Source organism: Chiloscyllium punctatum, chromosome 15 (assembly GCF_047496795.1).
Source record: "Chiloscyllium punctatum isolate Juve2018m chromosome 15, sChiPun1.3, whole genome shotgun sequence".
Classification (NCBI taxonomy): Eukaryota; Metazoa; Chordata; class Chondrichthyes; order Orectolobiformes; family Hemiscylliidae; genus Chiloscyllium; species Chiloscyllium punctatum.
The window spans coordinates 39,092,077-39,111,238 of NC_092753.1; the positions used below are offsets into that span (position 1 = coordinate 39,092,077).

Below are 19,162 nucleotides of genomic sequence, written 5' to 3' on the forward strand. Positions count from 1 at the left end.
CTATCTGTTGTGGCATTGTATACAAGAATGAAGTACACTGGAGTATTTTATTTTGATTCCAAAATGAGCTGTTAAAACAACACAGCAGAAACTGACAGTATAATGAAACTTTAGCTGAAATGAAATAAAGAAATTAAATTACAACTTTCTGCTTTGATTTGAGAATAAACAAAAAATACAAAATAAAAAACATAACACTGACAAAAAGGAATTCATAATTCTCCTTGTGACAATGTTTTTGGAAATGAAATATTTAATAATATTATGAACATAAATGTCAAAATCTAAGAAGACAAATTAAGCCAGATTTTAAGTAGCACATTTGCTTTTACAGACACAGAAATGTGCCTTTTCAACCATGTTGAGTAGAGATTATGATTTCCATTAACTGAAAAATTGTTAAATGAATAACACAGAAGTGAAGAACTACATTTTTATTAAATATTTCATGAAATTTATCAATACAAGCTTAAAATAAAATATTTGTACATTGAAATCAGCATCTCAAATAAACATTTAAGATCAATGTAACTATTTTAACTAATAATTACATTTTCCTCTTTAAAAATTAATCTCCCCCATTTTCACTTAGGTTTATTTCAGGATAGGTAATTTAAATGAATATTTTGAGTAATCCCTATTCTATTCATTCCTTTAAAGCGTTTTGAAAAAAGCATGCTAATTCACACCTCTCAACACTGCATCATTCATATGTATTCATCATTACCATATTCATTGGATAATCCTGACTGTAGATTCACTTGAATTAGGAGACTCAGTTGCACAGTACCTTATCATGCATGTAGAGTACTGACTCTGGGTACATTGAAATATACTGTTGGATAATTTTATAGCAGCTTAAGCAATTCCAGAAGGAAATTCAATGAAATATTCTTAAATCAAACTTGTACTCCTGAGAAGTAGCATCAGTTGGATTAATTCATTTCTAATTTGTTGTGAAGTCATAAGGCTAAATGTAAATCTTTAACTATATAATGAACTGTACTCTCCCAAGATCCAACTTCCAGCAAGCAGGATTCTTTAAATCTAAAGTGATGCTCGGGTTCTGGCATGAGAATGCTGTTGATGAAATTTAAAGCCTCTGACCACTCACTAGAAGTTTGAAAAACAAATGAGAAAAAAATGCATCTTACTGTTTGACTGGATTTGTAATTGCACTGTGAAGCACAGAGAGGTGAAAAGGACACATACCTTTTTTGGCACCTGACAAGATATATCAAAGGATTTTTCCCATCAAACCTATACTAATTTTATAGGTAACACATACACTATTTCTTTATGACTGCAGGAAGTAAAGTTACTTTGTTCTCATAGGTTTTGCTGTTTGTGGCAATTCCAGATTCAATTGGGATTCTAAAACGGCTGCTCAGTCAGTGTCAGCCTAACAGCTATTTAATATTTTTATTCAGACACAATTTTACCTGTGCAATTGATTGCCAACATGAAGCTTTTCAGCAGTGTGCAGTTATATATAAAAGTAAAGGTAAAATTGTCATTATCCCAGAAGACCACGGGGCTACTCTCACATAGAGAGAGACAATCAGTGATGAGTTTAACCTGAGGGTCACCTTAGGTGAGGTGGAGAAAGTGAAACCTTCACAATGACATCGGCTGGTGTGAAAATTTAACCCACGCTGTTGCTGTCACTCTTCAACACAAACCAGCCAAATGAGCTAACTGATTCCCTGCAGTTAGAGGTAAAGTTTTGAAGCAGTTAAGTATTTCAGATTTTGTATATTTACTGTTTTATTCACTTTGGGGAGGATTTTTAGAAGTATGATAGTCTGTGCTTTCATCACAAATCAATTATTATTGTATCTTCTGCCATAATTGATCAAAAGTCCTATAATCCAAAATAAATTAAATCTGTACCACATAATTATAACTTCATGTTCTTGAGGTCTTTGTTAGATTTCAGGTTCACTGTTGAGATTAAAGAATTCTAATTTGCTGGCATTATATGACCTGCAAATATAGTTTGTTGAACCGTTTATAACAGTAAAAGACTGAATCCTGAAAAAAAAGGTAATTAACTCTTTGCATAGACTTTGATGACTTTTCCCGTTGCTGTTAAATTAAAGTTTGGAGAAAATAAGGTGAAACCAAATGTGCAATTTTCTAAAACCCATCAGATTGTTGTTAACATGTTTTTAAAGTCATTCAAGTACTTAGAAGTCATTAACTTGGATTATCTGGTTCAGAGTCCCTCAAACCTTTGTGTTTCTGAACATCACCTATACCCCCATCCCAACTCCAACCCTGAATTAAGACATTCCACCTGTAAGAAATTATTATTTTTCAATCTAAAAAATTAAAAATATATATTACTTTTTGTTTTATTTACAACCTGTTATCCTCCAGTCTTTCTCTTTTTGGGATTGCAATTCTGTCTTCTTCATTTGCTGACTAACCAGAGAAATCTCATGTAATCATCCTTCCAATGTGCAAGTTCTTTGCACCTAAATAAGCATTTTTCAAAAATGCATATACTGTATAAATATGACTGATCACAATTTTAATTTCCAATTGCAGGGCAGACAGTTAATCTACTGTATTGCTCCCACTCTTCCAAATTCATTTATGGAATTATAAAGTCACATAGTACATTTCAAAATCTGCAACAATCTATTGAGTTGCACAGCAATTATGACAAGCTCTGTCTTGACCAGGGTTAAATGACAGTTGCACATAGAAATTCCATGCACACTTAAAAAAAATTGTGGTATTTTGTGGAATACCACATCCCGCACAAGTTTAGCCTTTGCTAATTTCTGCTTCTGAAACATCATAAGTAACCATTTTACAAACATGGTCATGATGTTTTAAGTTCTATATCCACACATGCCCCACAATCAATCGCTCTGTGTATCCAACACCAATTGCCTCTGCTCTCTTCCCTTATGCTCTCTCTTTACACTTCAGCCAAATCTGTGCAACTACAGAGAAACTGCCACCTTTGATACACAATCACTGGACACCATTCCTTCATAGAAAATGCATCCCGGCCATTTTTTCCCAACTTGGATTTTGATTGGCATAATTTTTATATTTGTAAGATGTACAGGATTTTCTTTGAAACCTACCTACCATAGAAATCTGGTTGAAAACCCCCAATTGAGTAAATTGTCTCAATTCTGCTCAAAAGTAAATGCTTAATTTGTATTAAGAAAGAGTAACCTGTACTAATTATATATGTGCCAATTAACAAGATTTTTATCTACATTTTGAAAGAAAATTAATTTGTTCTGAATCACATTACTTTTTAATAGTCTCAGAAGCAACTGTGGTAGCATGTGCCTGCTTTTAAATTAATCCTGTAGATAATTTCAAGATATACTTTAACTTTACAGTCAGCATCTATACTATTCTTTTGTCTTGCCCATCCTATCTTTCCATCTAGTTTTTAAAAATTCATTTGTGGGAAGTGGGTATTGCTGAGTATTTCCATATTCTTACTTCCAAACTGGCCTTTTATTGAACTGGCATTTAATGCTATCCTTATTCCTTATCCTTTTCAGCAAGGGTGCTTTAGTAAATCAAGAAAATAATCTACTGCTGCAATTTAATCCAATTACAATCAATAGCTTCTGGAAAGAATCAGGCACCAAAGCAGTCAGTGAAGTACAGTCACAGTTTGTATGTGCAAAATTGCAAATCCTGAACGTTAAAGAATAGATAGTACATTTGGTAACTCCATAATATGTTTCTTTGAATTTGCTTCACCACATTTGATTTTCCATTGCAATTCCTATTTCAATAACTTATTTTTTGTGCGTTCTGAAATATGTATTTATATTATTGTGTTGCGATCATACTGAAAAAGGCACTTTCAATTAAAGCTGTATGCCCAGACACCACAAGGCATACTTTTAATAAGGAAATAATGCTGGTAATTCATTTTTTAAATGTAGAATTCTCAAGCATTTCAAGCACTACACTGTATCTTTTTATCCAGTTATGTTGCTTCTATCAGCACTCTCCAGTGCCTAGAAAGAAAAAGAAAAACAGTGAATTACATAGCGAATGTGTTTTGGACTCAGATATAATTACACACCTTTGGAACACATAGTACTTGAACTCGGATTTCTAGGCTCAGGGTTAGGGACATTACCTCTGCGCCACAAGAGGATCCCAAGCTGACTGATAAATGTAGATATTCATCATTATGTTGAGTCCTCAATCAAGCCATTAAATTATCTATATTAGAGTTTTATCAGCACAATATGAAACATGCATGCTTCCCTAATCCAGATTGTTTTGTTGCAGAGGGTCAAGTCAATTTCTTCAGCACTTGCAAATACACAGAGTTATGATGAAGGTTTAACCACCTAAAACCAACAGCATATGCTTAAAGGTGAGGTTTCACCATCTCTGGTAAGGTAATAACATGCAGAATTGACTCAAGCACAGTGGAAGAATTATGGCCTGAGTTTTGCCTCTCAGAGTTCAATTAATAATACAGACAGACCGGTTAATTAATACTCCTTTGGAACATTACAAAACTCTCAGCATAGCTACTTATTATCAAAATTGTCAGACAGTTTACTGTATTAACATGAGTGGGATGTAATGTTCTTACAGAGATTATGTGCTCTCTCTACAACCCAAATCAGATGCGTAGGAAACCCCAAATGCAGAAGCATATGTTCTCTTAAGAGTTATCTGAGTTATATTTTCTAGCACTGTCACCTTCAGCATTAAATACTCTTTCTTCCTCTAGGGCACAGACATTTTGGGTGATAATAAAATGCATACTATAACAGATACATCCACCCACCAGAAAACACAAAGCAAAACATATAAATAAAATTAAGAAGTCAGGAATAAAGACCCAAAAATATTAAATGACCACCAAATTGCTAACACAGATCACAAACCAGAGCAGAAGCTAATCATTTCACAATCCATCTTACTGAATTAAAAAATCTGGGTTACTTTGTAAATAGCGATTGCTGGTATTGTTACAAAAATTCAGAACAGTGGCCCATTCATTTTTCAATTTATCTCCAGATTGCAGCTAACCACACATCACTTTGCCACCTTCTTCCACTATGTCTTGAATGTGGCTCTTCATTAGCAACAATGTGTACTATCACCAATACATTGGTAGACATCCTGAATAGCATTTAATTCCATATACTTTCAAGATAACATCCGTATGGACAATATATTATGTGTGATATTTTTGCCCTCATTATGTCACATTTGATTTCACAGGGAATGGGAACGTTGGATTTTGGGCCAGGTGGAAGCTATTTGATCCTTTGAGCTTGCTCTCCTATTCAACAACATCATGGCTCATCTGTATGTGGTCTGCAGCAAGCAAATTGGTGAGGATGAGGTCAAGTATCCTTTCCCTCTTGTTAGCTCCCTCATCGCTATTGCAGACCCACACTTTAAACTATGCCCTTGAGAACATTGCAATCCAGTCAGTACTGGTGCTAATGTGCCACATCTTGGTGATTGACATTGACATTCCCCACCCAGAATACATTCTGCACCCTTGCCATTGTGAATGCTTCTTCCAAGTGGTGGAGCAATAATTCATCAGCTGGGGAGGGTGAGGTGTGGTAACCAACAGTTTCTCTTGCCTATGTTTGATTTGATGCCATAAGATTTCATGGTATCTGCAGTCAATATTGAGGATTCCCATGGTAACCCCTTCCCAACAGTAGACTATGTGCTATCATCTTTGGTGTGTTTGTCCTGCTGATGACGCAGCACATGGCTAGGGACAGTGTTGGTGGTGTCAGGGACATAGTCATATTCACAGAATAATACCTTACAGACAATGTCAGGTTGTGCTTGTCCTGTCTGTGCTATAGCTGGCCTAATTTTGACGCTAGCTCTCAGATGTTAGTGAGAAGGACTTTGCAGGATCGACAGAGCGGAGTTTGCGATTGTCGTCTCTAGTGCCTGGGTCAGTGTCAGATGATAGGTCTGATTGCATTCCTTTTTTCAGATTTCTTAGCAGTTTGGTATAATTGAGTATGCTCAGTGTTTTCAGAGGGGAGTTAAGAGTTGACCACATTGTTTTGGGCCTGAAGTCATATGTTGGTCAGACCAAGGAAGGCTTGCAGATTCCCTTCCCTCAAGGGCATAACAGAACCAGATGGATCAAGGCATATCTTTTCATGATGCTTTCCCACAGAGACAAGTACAGCATAAAAGGGGAAGCTCTTTTTGAAGTACTTTCTAAAGGTTGCTACCTGTAGGGAGTTCGATAGTATGCCCCACCAAGAAATAGGTGATGGTTTACACCAACTATCCCATTCCTTCCAGTCTTTCAGTTGTAACAACAGTGAAATTTGCTAATTTGTCACTATTGTAAATATAAAATCTGAGCCTATGCTTACTATAGGAATAGGTTTGATCACATATATAGGTTTGAACAAATTATTTTATGAGGAATTAGTCACTACATCTTGACATTCTCATAGCTTCAGGCGTAGGAGCACCATTTAAATTTGTGTTTATCCAAAACATCATCAACAGATATGAACATGAATGATAGGAAGGTCAATAGGCTGGCAATTTACTTGTTACAGTGTAAGTTTTTTTTCCTGGAACGGGGTGCAAAAATAGACATTGTCCATTTATTACACCACATGGTATTTACTTTGTAAACAACTTTACTTTGTAAAGGTAATGACTTTCATTCTGTTATAGTGCAAACTCAATATAGGAAGAACTTGATTCAACAAGTGCTCCTTTTCAAAATTCCAAAAGCAAACCTGTTTGAGGTATAATGTTCATACATTGCTGGAGTGAAAGGAAGTAGAAAACAAAAAAAGACACCCAAACACATACTGATAAATTAAAAACAAATCAACAATATGGACCAACAATTCAGTACATATAAAATAAACAAAAATCACAGAATTCTAGGATACAAGATTCCTCACTTTCTTGGAGATAATGTTGGTCAATGGATTGAAAACTGTGCTCTGGTGGTGAAGTTGGGTGTCGAGGATTGGAATTTCAGGTCAACGGTTGTATTGAGTGTTGGGGCAGGTGCCGGGTTTCAATATGTTGGGGACACGGTTTAATAGTTACTGAACAATTACAGTAGGTTTTTAAATTTTCTCACGTTTCTTGGGTGATTATTAAGTTTAAATGGATTGAAACATTGAATTCTCCAACTTTTAAGAGCTTTGTCAGAAGGTTCCAGACACAGGAGAATTGTCCACTGGATGTTTCAGTTTCCAAGGTAATTTCCTGGAGTCAGCTGCATCAGGATTTCTATATGGTCCCACTGCGAAATGCTGAATATTTGACCATGTCAATGTCTTTGTGTGTTTTGCCACAATCTTGCTCAGTATTCACCATAACCATTATAAAATTAATTCTTACCACTGCCATCATTTTCTGTGTTTTCCCAGCCTCGTGATTTTTCAACAGCTAGCTTCCACTTAGCAAAACGTTGGTTACTTTCTGAAGATTTAAAAATTATGCTCATTAGGTAATCTAAATATTATTTTTAAATGATCATTTGTAGACACTAGATCATAGGACAAGCCAAATAGAGAACAGCCAGAGAATTTCCAGAAACATGACACTCATGCATGGATTCCATCAACAAGCACATAAAACTAGACCCAATATACTGGCCAGTACAATGAACAACTAGAAGTAATAGGAACTGAACTAAATACATTCCAGAAGACACAATACATCAGCATTTCACAGGAGGCTCTAAAGCACTGATGATGTTACCTAGACAGAGAACAAAACATCTGCAAATCAACTTCCCAGTTTGGCGAACATACTCAAAACTATGATAGACACTTTTATTAGGATTCCCAAAACAATTATAGAATGAAGTGATCATTTTTTGACTAGTTGACCTCTATCCAGCTCAGTAAAAATACCTTAAACAAATTGACCTTTTAAGTTCTCGGTGGTAATCAATGATCATCATCTATCAATATGTCCCCCTATAATTACTGAAAACCACCAAATGAAAACATTGTCATTATGTTGCAACTTTCTGTGGATTTTACTACAAAATTAAACAAAATCAATATCAATCACATGAATGAATGGGAAATAGTACTTCAAAATAAATTTAACTTTAAATAATTGATATAACAAAAATACATTTACCCAATCACATGCATTCCCCTTCAGCACATGTAGCATTATGCAACCAAAACGTTTCAAACATACATTGTTCTTTACTCATACGGGTAGATTGGGTGTCCTGTTAGACAACAAGATTCACATTCAAGATCATGGGGGTACCATCATTGTTGACATGGTACAGAACACAAATCTTTTCTCCATCATGTTACAATAGACCTGAGATGATGTAGTTTTCCAGTTTCTTTTCCACCAACCGACAAATACCCCATTTTGACCACTTCTGAAAAAACATCCAGCTCTTTAACATCTTCAAGATATTCACTCAGCTTTCCAGGTTTTGAACCTTTTTAGCCAGACAGAAAAACTGACCTCTGTCTGAGAGTGACTTGCTTCCTATCCTCAAGAATTTTCTGTCTATATCCTTGCCTTCGTCCTCTAACTCCTCTGCTTGTAGCTCTTTGTGCCTGGCTACATTTACTTCCTGTGAGCTCTGGTTACATGGACCAGAATTTCTTCTTCTTAAAGAAAATCGCAATTGATCCCTTTGCAATTGTGAAAATTCTTCAGTGCTTCTGAAAGATGTTACATATTTTCTTGATCATATACTTTGCATTTCCTTGGAAAAAGAGAGCTTTACTCTGATAAGGATTCTCTTATGACTGTGTTTGAAATAGGTTCTTAACATTATTCCTGATGAAGGGCTTATGCCTGAAACACCAATTCTCCTGCTTCTCGGATGTGTATCGTATTTACAAAACAAGATCAATATATATAAATTCACAAATATATAAAGTTATTTCAAAATTTAACAAAACTTAATCTGTTTCTCTGACTTTAAGACATTGTTGCTGGCTTTTATTCTTTAAGCTTTTGACAAGGGAACTGCAATCGCATTCGGTAGGATTTAATACCCTTCCTCATCGTAAACTGGTGATTAAGAAGGCAATTCATTAGACAGAAGTGAGGATGCTACCTTCTTCCCACACCATCCCAATTTAGTCCATGATGGGAATGCCCAAGGTCACTATTTTCCCACTTTACTGCTAATTAATATCAACTTAAGAGCTTTATCCCACCTTTACTGGTATTAACACAGTGGCCGGCAAGAATAACAAATATTCAAATTAAGAAAAATGGTAGATCTTTAGCACCTTAGGTTTGTTCCACAATTAAATAAGGTCATGGCTGATCTGACCGAGGTTGCAACTCTATTTTCCTTTGACTCTATATTTTAATCAGAGTCTGTTTGTTTGCCCTCTCTCATTCAAAGACAATACGTGCTTGACTGAGGGAACAGGCACTCAGATGGGAGCAACCACTGAGAGCCAAACCCTGTCCCTGCTACTGTACCAATCAGCTCTTCCACCATAGCTCACCCAGAGTGAAACCCCTCTATCTTCATTCATCTTTGGCTTTTGACAATCCATGATCTTATTTCTTAGTTGGCTGTCTCTCCCTAGTGCTACCATTGTTCAATAGAACATCTGGCCTCTAACTGGCTGGCAGCTCTTGACAGCTGGCACATGATGTGGCAGGCCTCTCCTAAATGGAGTGACATGGGGCTGCCATAGGATCTCCAGCTGCCAAGTGAGATTGCTGTCCAGCCACTAAATATTTTGGACAATGCCAACATGCACATTTTTTAGTGTGATGGCTGTACCAACAAACTCCACCAAATAAGTCTTTAGTATTTGATTAGCAGATTGTGCCAGAGTTTTTAATTCTTCATATTGTCATTAAAAATCTGCTTTAGATTGTGTATAGACTTGACCCTTGTGATGGAAACAAATGTATTGGATGAACTTTGTTTAATGGTTAATTTTGCAAAGTACAATATTGCTGAATGAAAGAAGCCATTTATTTTCTGGGTGTCGTTGGTTTTGAATTGGAATTCAAGAAAAAATTCCATGTCACACTGCTTTTTACCCTCTGGTTACAGCAGTTTCCTTTAAAGATTCAGAGTAAATTGTCTTCAGGAATTTCACTTTTTGAAGCAGGCCGTGAAATACTTATACAGTCCTACAGATGTACAGCACAGAAACAAACCCTTTGGTCCAACTCATCTATGCCTACCAGATATCCCAACCTAATCTAGTCTTATTTGCCAGCACTTGGGCCATTTCCCTCTAAACCCTTCCCATTCATACAGCCATCTAGATGCCTTTTAAATGTTGCAATTGTACCAGCCTCCACCACTTCCTCTGGCAGCTCATTCCATACATGTACCACCTTTTGCATGAAAAAGTTGCCCCTTAGGTCACTTTTATATCTTTCCCCTCTCACCTAAAACCTATGTCCTCTAGTTCTGGACTCCTCGACCCCAGGGAAAGGACTTTGTCTATTTACCCTATCCATGCGCTTCATGATTTTATAAACCTCTATAAGGTCACCCCTCAGCTTCCAATGCTCCAGGGAAAGCAGCCCCAGCTTATTCAGCCTCTCCCTATAGCTCAAATCCTCCAACCCTGGCAACACCCTTGTAAATCTATTCTGACGCTTTCAAGTTTCACATCTTTCTGACAGGAAAGAAACCAGAATTGACGCAATATTCTAAAAGTGGCCTAACCAATGTCCTGTACAGCTGCAACATGACGTCCCAACTCCTGTACTCAATACTCTGAACAATAAAGGAAAGCATACCAAACGCCTTCTTCACTATCCTATCTACCTGTGACTCCACTTTCAAGGAACTATGAATTTGCACTCTATGGTCTCTTTGTTCAGCAACACACCCTAGGATGTTACCATTAAGTGTATAGGTCCTACTCTGATTTGCTTTTCCAAAATGCAGCAGCTCACATTTATCTAAATTAAACTCTATCTGCCACTCCTCAGCACATTGGCCCATCTGATCAAGATTGCATTGGAATCTGAGGTAACGTTCTTCGATGTCCTACGTTCACATCCAAATCTTTTATATAAATGACAAAAAGTAGTGGACCCAGCACCGATCCTTGTGGCACTCCACTAGTCACAGGCCTCCAGTCTGAAAAACAACCCTCCATCACCCTTTGTTTTCTATCTTCGAGCCAGTTCTGTATCAAAATAGTTAGTTTTCCTTGTATTCCATGAGATCTAACCTTGCTAACTAGTTTCCCACAGGCAACCTTGATGAATGCCTTACTGAAGTCCATATAGATCACGTCCACTGCTCTGCCCTCATCAATTCTTTGTTACTTCTTCAAAAAGCTCAATCAAGTTTGTGAGACATGATTTCCCATGCATAAAACCATGCTGACTATCTCTAATCAGTCCTTGCCTTTTTCCAAATATGTGTAAATCCTGTCCGTAAGGATCCTCTCCAACAACTTGCCCACTACCGACATCAGGCTCACTGGTCTACAGTTCCCTAACTTGTCCTTACCACCTTTCTTAAACATTAGCCAACCTCCAGTCTTTCAGCACCTTAGCTGTGTCTATCCATGATACAAATATCTCAGCAACGCACCCAGCAATAGCTTCCCTAGCTTCCCACAGAGTACTTGATTTAGTTTTCAACTTTTGATCTCCATCTTCTTCCAACATTGCATTTTTAATGTTTCAGACTTGAAAAATCCAAATATCTCAGTTGTTCTTCACAACAATTGAATTTACCTCAACTTGTATAAATTCAGGATCATTCTTAACTTTGAAATCTTCTCCATGATTGAACTTTTTAGGTTTCTTTATCAAGAGACACATTTAATATGATTGCCTTTTATGCAAGCAATTCATTTTTCTGTCAAGTAAAATCTGTTTTAGCTACTTTAAAAACTCCATTAAGAAAAAGGCTTTGACACTTCTTTTTATCTGATTCATCATTTTCTCAATTTATTATTTAGCCTAATTCCTTTCCAGGAATTTCATTTTGAAGTTTTCATATTTAGCTCCACAGCCCCTTTGCAGCTGTACAGTATCAGCACTGAACACAGTTGTTCCACTCTCCCTCAAAGCATGCTTTTCCTTTTTTTTCATCATTAATGTTTACTGTCAGTATTGCTAACTTTTCATTCCCTTGTTCACACCTTTTCTTTGAATTTTTAATTTAGTCTTCTTTCCTTCATTTCCAACTACCACGAGGTTTTCCTGTTTAATTTTATGCTCCAATATCATTTTTTAAATTAAATGGCTGAGTTTCTGACTGTGGATACACTACATCTTTAATTAAAACATCAAGTAGTATGCTTATGAAAAAAAAACAAAAATTGGTTAATCAGGTTAGCTAGTTTTTCCAGTAATTTTTCAGTTTCATCACCCTTCACAAGCTTTCCTGAAACCACTGGAGAGAGAACAGCAAAGTAGTAATGTCAGTAATCCAATAACCAGTCAAATAGTGGTAATATCAAGTAATCCAGAGGCTCAGGCTAATCTCTGGGGTCAGGGTTTCAAATCCCACAATGGCAAATGGTTCAATTTAAATTCAATTAACAATTATGCAGTTTTAAAGTTAGACTAACAAGGGTTACCAATGCCAGCTATTCCTGACTGTTGTAAAAATCTATTTGGTGGACCATTGTTGCTATTTCTTGTCTTTACCTGGTCTTCCAAACTACTTAAGGTTAGCAATGTGAATTGGAACAATGCACTATACCTCACTGAGAAGACAATCATTACCTAAATTTGCCTGTTCTTTCACCTGGGAGGCAGAAATGAGAAACAAACACAGGACTCCTTGCTGAATATGGGCTTGAGAGGTCTGAAGGAGCATGGGGTCAAATGCTCTGTACCACTGACCTCAACCAACTAATCAGGACCCCAACTAGGAAATCCTTACCTCCATCCTCTTTCTTTCAGGGAAAAAGGATTGCTATATCTACTCTCATGGTGCTCCTTACACCTGTCCATAACCCTTGAACAGATTGGCACAAAGAAGCCAAGATGAGACTATGTGGCTGAGTAGGTCCTGGTATTTTTCGATGTAGGGTGGGAGATTCTCCTGCAAACTTCATCAATTCAGGTATGATATTCAGAGTTTTCATACTTATGATATTGGGGGGCAAGTGAAGTTTGACCTGTGGGGAGCACCTTAGCTGAGCTACGAATAAAGAATGGCTGAGGCTCCAGGCCTTTCACTGTAAATGGAGTTGTACCTGCATGCTAGTATGTTTCCTGAGCAATAACTCGGGAATCTTTTACCTAACTTCTGAAGTGGGTGGAGTCAGCCTGTGTAGGAGAACACATCCTAAATTGCTTGGCTAAGTTGGAAAGGAAATGTAAGAGTGGTATCACAGGAAGTTGAGAACTGACTGGTTGTTGAACAGCTTTGGTTAGGCACTGTGTTTAAATCCCAGAAATTATTGGAAAGTGTAAATGTTTAAACCAGTACAAGGAAAATAAGAATTCATCGGCACAGGCCAGGAAGCTGATGTTAGTCAGGGTGAAAATTTATAGAATTCTACTCATCTACAATTTAGAGTTAATATTGCAAGAAACTTAAAAACTTTTCTTTCTCTTTTTACTTGGCTTAATCTTTTAATTAAGTATAAATTAACTTCAGATATGGCAAATAAGCTCAAGTCCAGTGTATTGCATTTGTGAAAGGTTTTATGTGCTCTTGGCAGTCTGGATGACCATATTTGCAGGAAATACCATCAGTTTGAACAGCTTTAGTGCTGAGTATCAGAATTTGAATATCAAGGGTAGGCACAGTGATGTATTGAAGAGGCTGGGAGTCAAATGGATAGCACGTTTAAGATGGGACACTCTATTGTTTAAGCAAGTGAAATCAGAGTAAGAATGGGTGATCACCAGATAAAAAGAAAGGAGGCAAGGTAAAATCCCAGAGTCCATCTCCCTCAATAATACCTTTGTTGGAAAATGGTCATGGTTTCTCTGAGGACTGAAGCGAGAGGCAAGGTACACAAGCCAAAGGTGGGGAGAAACTGAGAAACAACAATAATAGTAGAGGTGACTCAGTGTAAGGGGTAGAATGTAGCGGTTTGTTGCATTCTTGGAGCTAGGGTCAAGGATGTCACTGAAAGCTGCATGGCATTCTAAATAGGGATGGCAACCAGTCAGAGATCATGGTAAACCTTCGTACAATGACGTAGGGAAAAAAAAACAGGGATGGTGATCTGCAACAAGAATTCACTGAGTTGGCTAGTATAGGAATAGGCAGATAGACCAGTGAGAGTTATACAAAAATAAAGTAGCGAGAACAAGTTCCCACAAAAGCAAAGGGTGAGAACCAACAGATCCAGTGAACCCTGACTATTGAGGAATAAACATGAATGGATAATTAAAAAAAGGACAGCTTATGGCAGACACAAAGAACTAAAAAAAGAATGTGGGCTTGAGATGCATAAAAAGTGCAAGCAGGAGACCTCCTTAAAAAAGAAATTAGGAGAGTGAAGAACAGGTACACAAAAAAAAACACTAATGGGTAAAATAAAGTAAAATACAGAAGGTCATTTATAAATATATTTGGTGTAAGAGAATAATCAAGGAAAGAATAGGACCATTAAGATCTAAACTGGCAAGCTGTATATGAAGCCAGAAGATGGTTTGAATGAGTACTTTGCATCAGTATTTATAACCAAGAACAATGGTGCAGGTATAGAAATCAGGGAGGTGGACTGTGAAAATTTTCAAAGAATTAGCATTGAAAGGGAAAAGATATTAGCTGTTTTAGCAGACTTAAAACTGGAGAAACTTCCAGGCCCTGATGAAATGTATCCCAGGCTATTGCGGTAAGCAAGGAAGGAGATTTCAGGGGACCTAATGTTAATTTTCAAATCTTCTATGACCATAAGAAAAATGCCAGATAACTGGAAGAGAGATGAAGTGACACCATTATTCAAGAATAGTATTAAGAGAACTGCAGGCCAGTGAGTCTAACATCAATGGCAGGGAAATTTTTGGAAAAATGTTTTTGAGTGACAGAATTAATATCCACTTGGAAATTGTTTCTCGGACTTTAAGATTTTATAAAAATTTAGATGTTGGTGGAATACTATTTTAATTTTACTTTACCATGGTACTAAACTCTTAAATATTATTTGTCGTCTTTCATTGTTCAAGTAAATGCACCCTGCACAAGTCAGTAAGAATAAGTCTGAGAAACTGACCATCAGGTATTATATATTCTAAAAGGTCTTTATTGTTAACAGTTTCTTGTTTTTTCTTTTGCTATGCCAGATAAGGAATACAATGGCCCAAATATTTCAATGGATAGATAGACATGGGAGCAGTGCAAACTAAATTGCCTGTTGGGACCTTTTGGAATTCCAGTAGCAGGAGACTCCATGGGTAATGCCCAGGAAATTAAGATTCTGCTTAGCAATTTCCCTGCATCTATAATGCTGCAAAGAAAACCATTTGAAATGGGAGAATTCAGAGGGTTTTGATTCCATTAAGTTACTAGTTACCAGGAAGATCATAAAATAGCAAGTCTAACTCTTGGGTAAACATCAAGTTGAATCCCCAATTTACCACACTTCCCCAAACTACACCTTGCCCATCCTCTTACATCTCCCAGGCCCCACCAGCACCCCAACCTCATCCCACAAACAGCAAAACACCAACTTAAGAGAAGTCCACCCCCAACTCCCTGGAGCTGACCACCAATCTACAACATCAACCTCAACTCCCCATTTGATGTCATACCTTCCCACCACTTCAGAACAACAGTGACCCACTCACTTACTGATACTGTCATCTCACCTTTGGCCAGTTTGAAAACCTGCTGTTCACCTCAAAATGCCCTAACCACTTCTCCCCACCTGGTACCAATTCACACCCCAGCTGCCAAGAAAACCTTAAAGCACAACCATTCACACCCCTGAAATAGAGTCATAGAGATGTACAGTATGGAAACAGACCCTTCAGTCCAACCCATCCACGCCAACCAGATATCCCAACCTGTCAGCACCCGGCCCATATTCCTCCAAACCCTTCCTATTCAAATACCCTTCCTATTCATTTACCCATCCAAATGCCTTTTAAATGTCGCAATTGTACCAGCCTCCACCACTTCCTCTGGCAGCTCACTCCATTTACGTACCATCCTCTGTGTGAAAAAGGTGCCCCTTTGGTCTGTTTTATATCTTTCCCCTCTCACCCTAAACCTATGCACTCTAGTTCTGGACACCCCAACCCCAGGGAAAAGACTGTGTCTATTTATCCTATCTACGCCTCTCATAATTTTGTAAACTCCTCAACCTCTGATGCTCCAGGGACAACAGCCCCAGCCTGTTCAGCCTCTCCCTATAGCTCAAATCCTCCAACTCTGGCAACATCCTTGTAAATCTTTTCTGAACCCTTTCAAGTTTCACAACATCTTTCCGATAGGAAGGAGACTAGAATTGCACACAATATTCCATTAGTGGCCTAACCAACGTCCTGTACAGCCGCAACATTACTTCCCAACTCCTGTACTCAATACTCTGACCAAGAAAATAAAGCATACCAAACGCCTTCTTCACTATCCTATCTACCTGCGACTCCTCTTTCAAGGAGATATGAATCTGCACTCCAAGGTCTCTTTGTTCAGCAACACTCCCTAGGACCTTACCATTAAGTGTATAAGTCCTGCTAAGATTTGCTTTCCCAAAATGCAGCACCTCACATTTATCAGAATTAAACTCCATCTGCCACTTCTCAGACCAGTGGCCCATCTGGTCAAGATCCTGTTGTAATCTGAGGTAACCCTCTTCGCTGTCCACTACACCTCCAATTTTGGTGTCATCTGCAAACTTACTAACTGGACCTCTTATGCTCGCATCCAAATCATTTATGTAAATGACAAAAAGCAGAGGATCCAGCACTGATCCTTGCGGCACTCCACTGGTCACACGCCTCCACTCTGAAGAACAACCCTCCCACCACCAACCTCTGTCTTCTACTTTTGAGCCAGTTCTGTATCCAAATGGCTAGTTCTCCCTGTATTCCATGAGATCTAACCTTGCTAATCAGTCTCCCATGGGGAACCTTGTCGAACGCCTTACTGAAGTCCATATAGATCACATCCACCGCTCTGCCCTCATCAATCCTCTGTTAGTTCTTCAAAAACCTCAATCACGTTTGTGAGACATGATTTTTCATGCACAAAGCCATGCTGACTATCCCTAATCAGTCCTTGCCTTTCCAAATACATGTACATCCTGTCCCTCAGGATTCCCTCCAAACAGGTTGCCCACCACCGATGTCAGGCTCACTGGACTTTAGTTCCCTGGCTTGTCCTTACCACCCTTCTTAAACAATGGCACCACGTTAGCCAACCTCCAGTCTTCTGGCACCTCACCTGTGACTATAGATAATACAAATATCTCAGCAAGAGGCCCAGCAATCACTTCTCTAGCTTCTCACAGAGCTTCAGGGTACATCTGATCAGGTCCTGGGGATTTATCTACCTTTATGCGTTTCAAGATATCCAGCACTTCCTCCTCTGTAATATGGACATTTTGCAAGGTTGTCACCATCTATTTCCCGACATTCTATATCTTCCATATCCTTTTCCACAATAAATACTGACGCAAAATACTCGTTTACTATCCAACCCATTTTCTGCAGCTCCACGCAAAGGCTGCCTTGCTGATCTTTGAGGGGCCCTATTCTCTCTCTAGTTACGCTTTTGTCCTTAATGTATTTGTAAAAGCCCTTTGGATTCTCCTTAATTCTATTTGCCAAAGCTATCTCATGTCCCCTTTTTGTCCTCCTGATTTCCCTCTTAAATATACTCCTACTGCCTTTATATTCTTCGAAGGATTCACTCGATCTATCCTGTCTATACCTGACATATGCTTCCTTCTTTTTCTTAACCAAACCCTCAATTTCTTTAGTCATCCAGCCTTCCCTTTCACCCTGACAGGAATATACCTTCTCTGGATTCTCGTTATCTCATTCCAGAAGGCTTCCCATTTTCCAGCTGATCCTTTACCTGCAAAACATCTGTGCCCAATCAGCTTTTGAATGTTCTTGCCTAATACCACCAAAATTAGCCTTTCTCCAATTTAGAATTCAACATTTAGATGTGGTCTATCCTTTTCCATCACTATTTTAAATCTAATGGAATTATGGTCGCTGGCCCCAAAGTGCTCCTCTACTGACACCTCAGTCACCTGCTCTTCCTTATTTCCCAAGAGTAGGTCAAGTTTTGCACCTTCTCTAGTCGGAACATCTAAATACTGAATCAGAAAATTTTCTTGTACACACTTAATAAATTCCTAACACTATGGCAGTCCCAGTCGATGTTTGAAAAGTTAAAATCCCCTACCATAACCACCCTACTATTCTTACAGATAGCTGTGATCTCCTTACAAGTTTGTTTCTCAATTTCACTCTGGCTATTAGGGGTCTATAATACAATTCCAATAAGGTGATCATCCCTTTCTTATTTCTCAGTTCCACCCAATAACTTCCCTGGATATATTTCCAGGAATATCCTCCCTCAGCACAGCTGTAATGCTATCCCTTATCAAAAACGCCACTGTGGGGGGATTTAAGATGGTGGCGACCCAGCAAGTCTGAGTCTATAGTGCTCCTCCCAAGACTTGGGTAAAGTGGGTCATCCACCCCCACCACACTCACCAAATCATTTATAATAGCTGTTTAATTTATTAAATTTAAACAATCTAATATTTAGTAAAAATGACCAAAAGGAAGGGAGCCCGCAGCTCTCAGCAGGCAGGACCCCCTCCCCCACCCTCTCCAGCTGCAGCAGAGGCGTCCACAGCCGCCCTGGGGGACTTACCTACAGTGACAAGCCTTGTAGAAATGATCTCCAAACTGGATGCGAAGATCGACGCTTTTATTGAAGAATCCTGAAATCGATGGGACTCATTCACTCTCAGCAGAAGCACGACCGAGACATCCAGGAAATCGAGTGCCGAGTAGGAGGGGCGGAGCTAAAGGCCGCGACCTCCGAAACTACAGCGCAATCGGCCGTGGATCAGGTCCGGACTCTTGAACAGCGAGTTCAGACCTTAGAGATTTACATTGACAACCTCGATAATCGAGGTCGTTGAAAAAATATTCATTTGCTGGGCCTTCCCGAATGGGAAGAGGAAGGCCAGCTTACAGCGTTTCTTGATCAGTGGCTGCCACAGCTTTTAAATCTGGAGGCTGGATCAGGCCAGGT

At 38.4% G+C, this 19,162-nt stretch overlaps 1 protein-coding gene across 1 annotated transcript in view; it reads right to left on the reverse strand.

The window, feature by feature from the left end:
- Nucleotides 1–218: 218 nt before the first annotated feature.
- The window catches only part of LOC140486206 (glycerol kinase), a 110,467-nt gene continuing 91,523 nt past the window's right edge, over nt 219–19,162 (reverse strand). Inside the window, exons 18-19 of the mRNA XM_072585024.1 lie at nt 7,375–7,455; nt 219–4,007 (exon numbers count right to left, since the gene is read on the reverse strand). Of these exons, the coding sequence (XP_072441125.1) occupies nt 3,991–4,007; nt 7,375–7,455 (98 nt within the window). The 3' untranslated portion in view covers nt 219–3,990. The remainder of the gene's footprint in view (nt 4,008–7,374; nt 7,456–19,162) is intronic.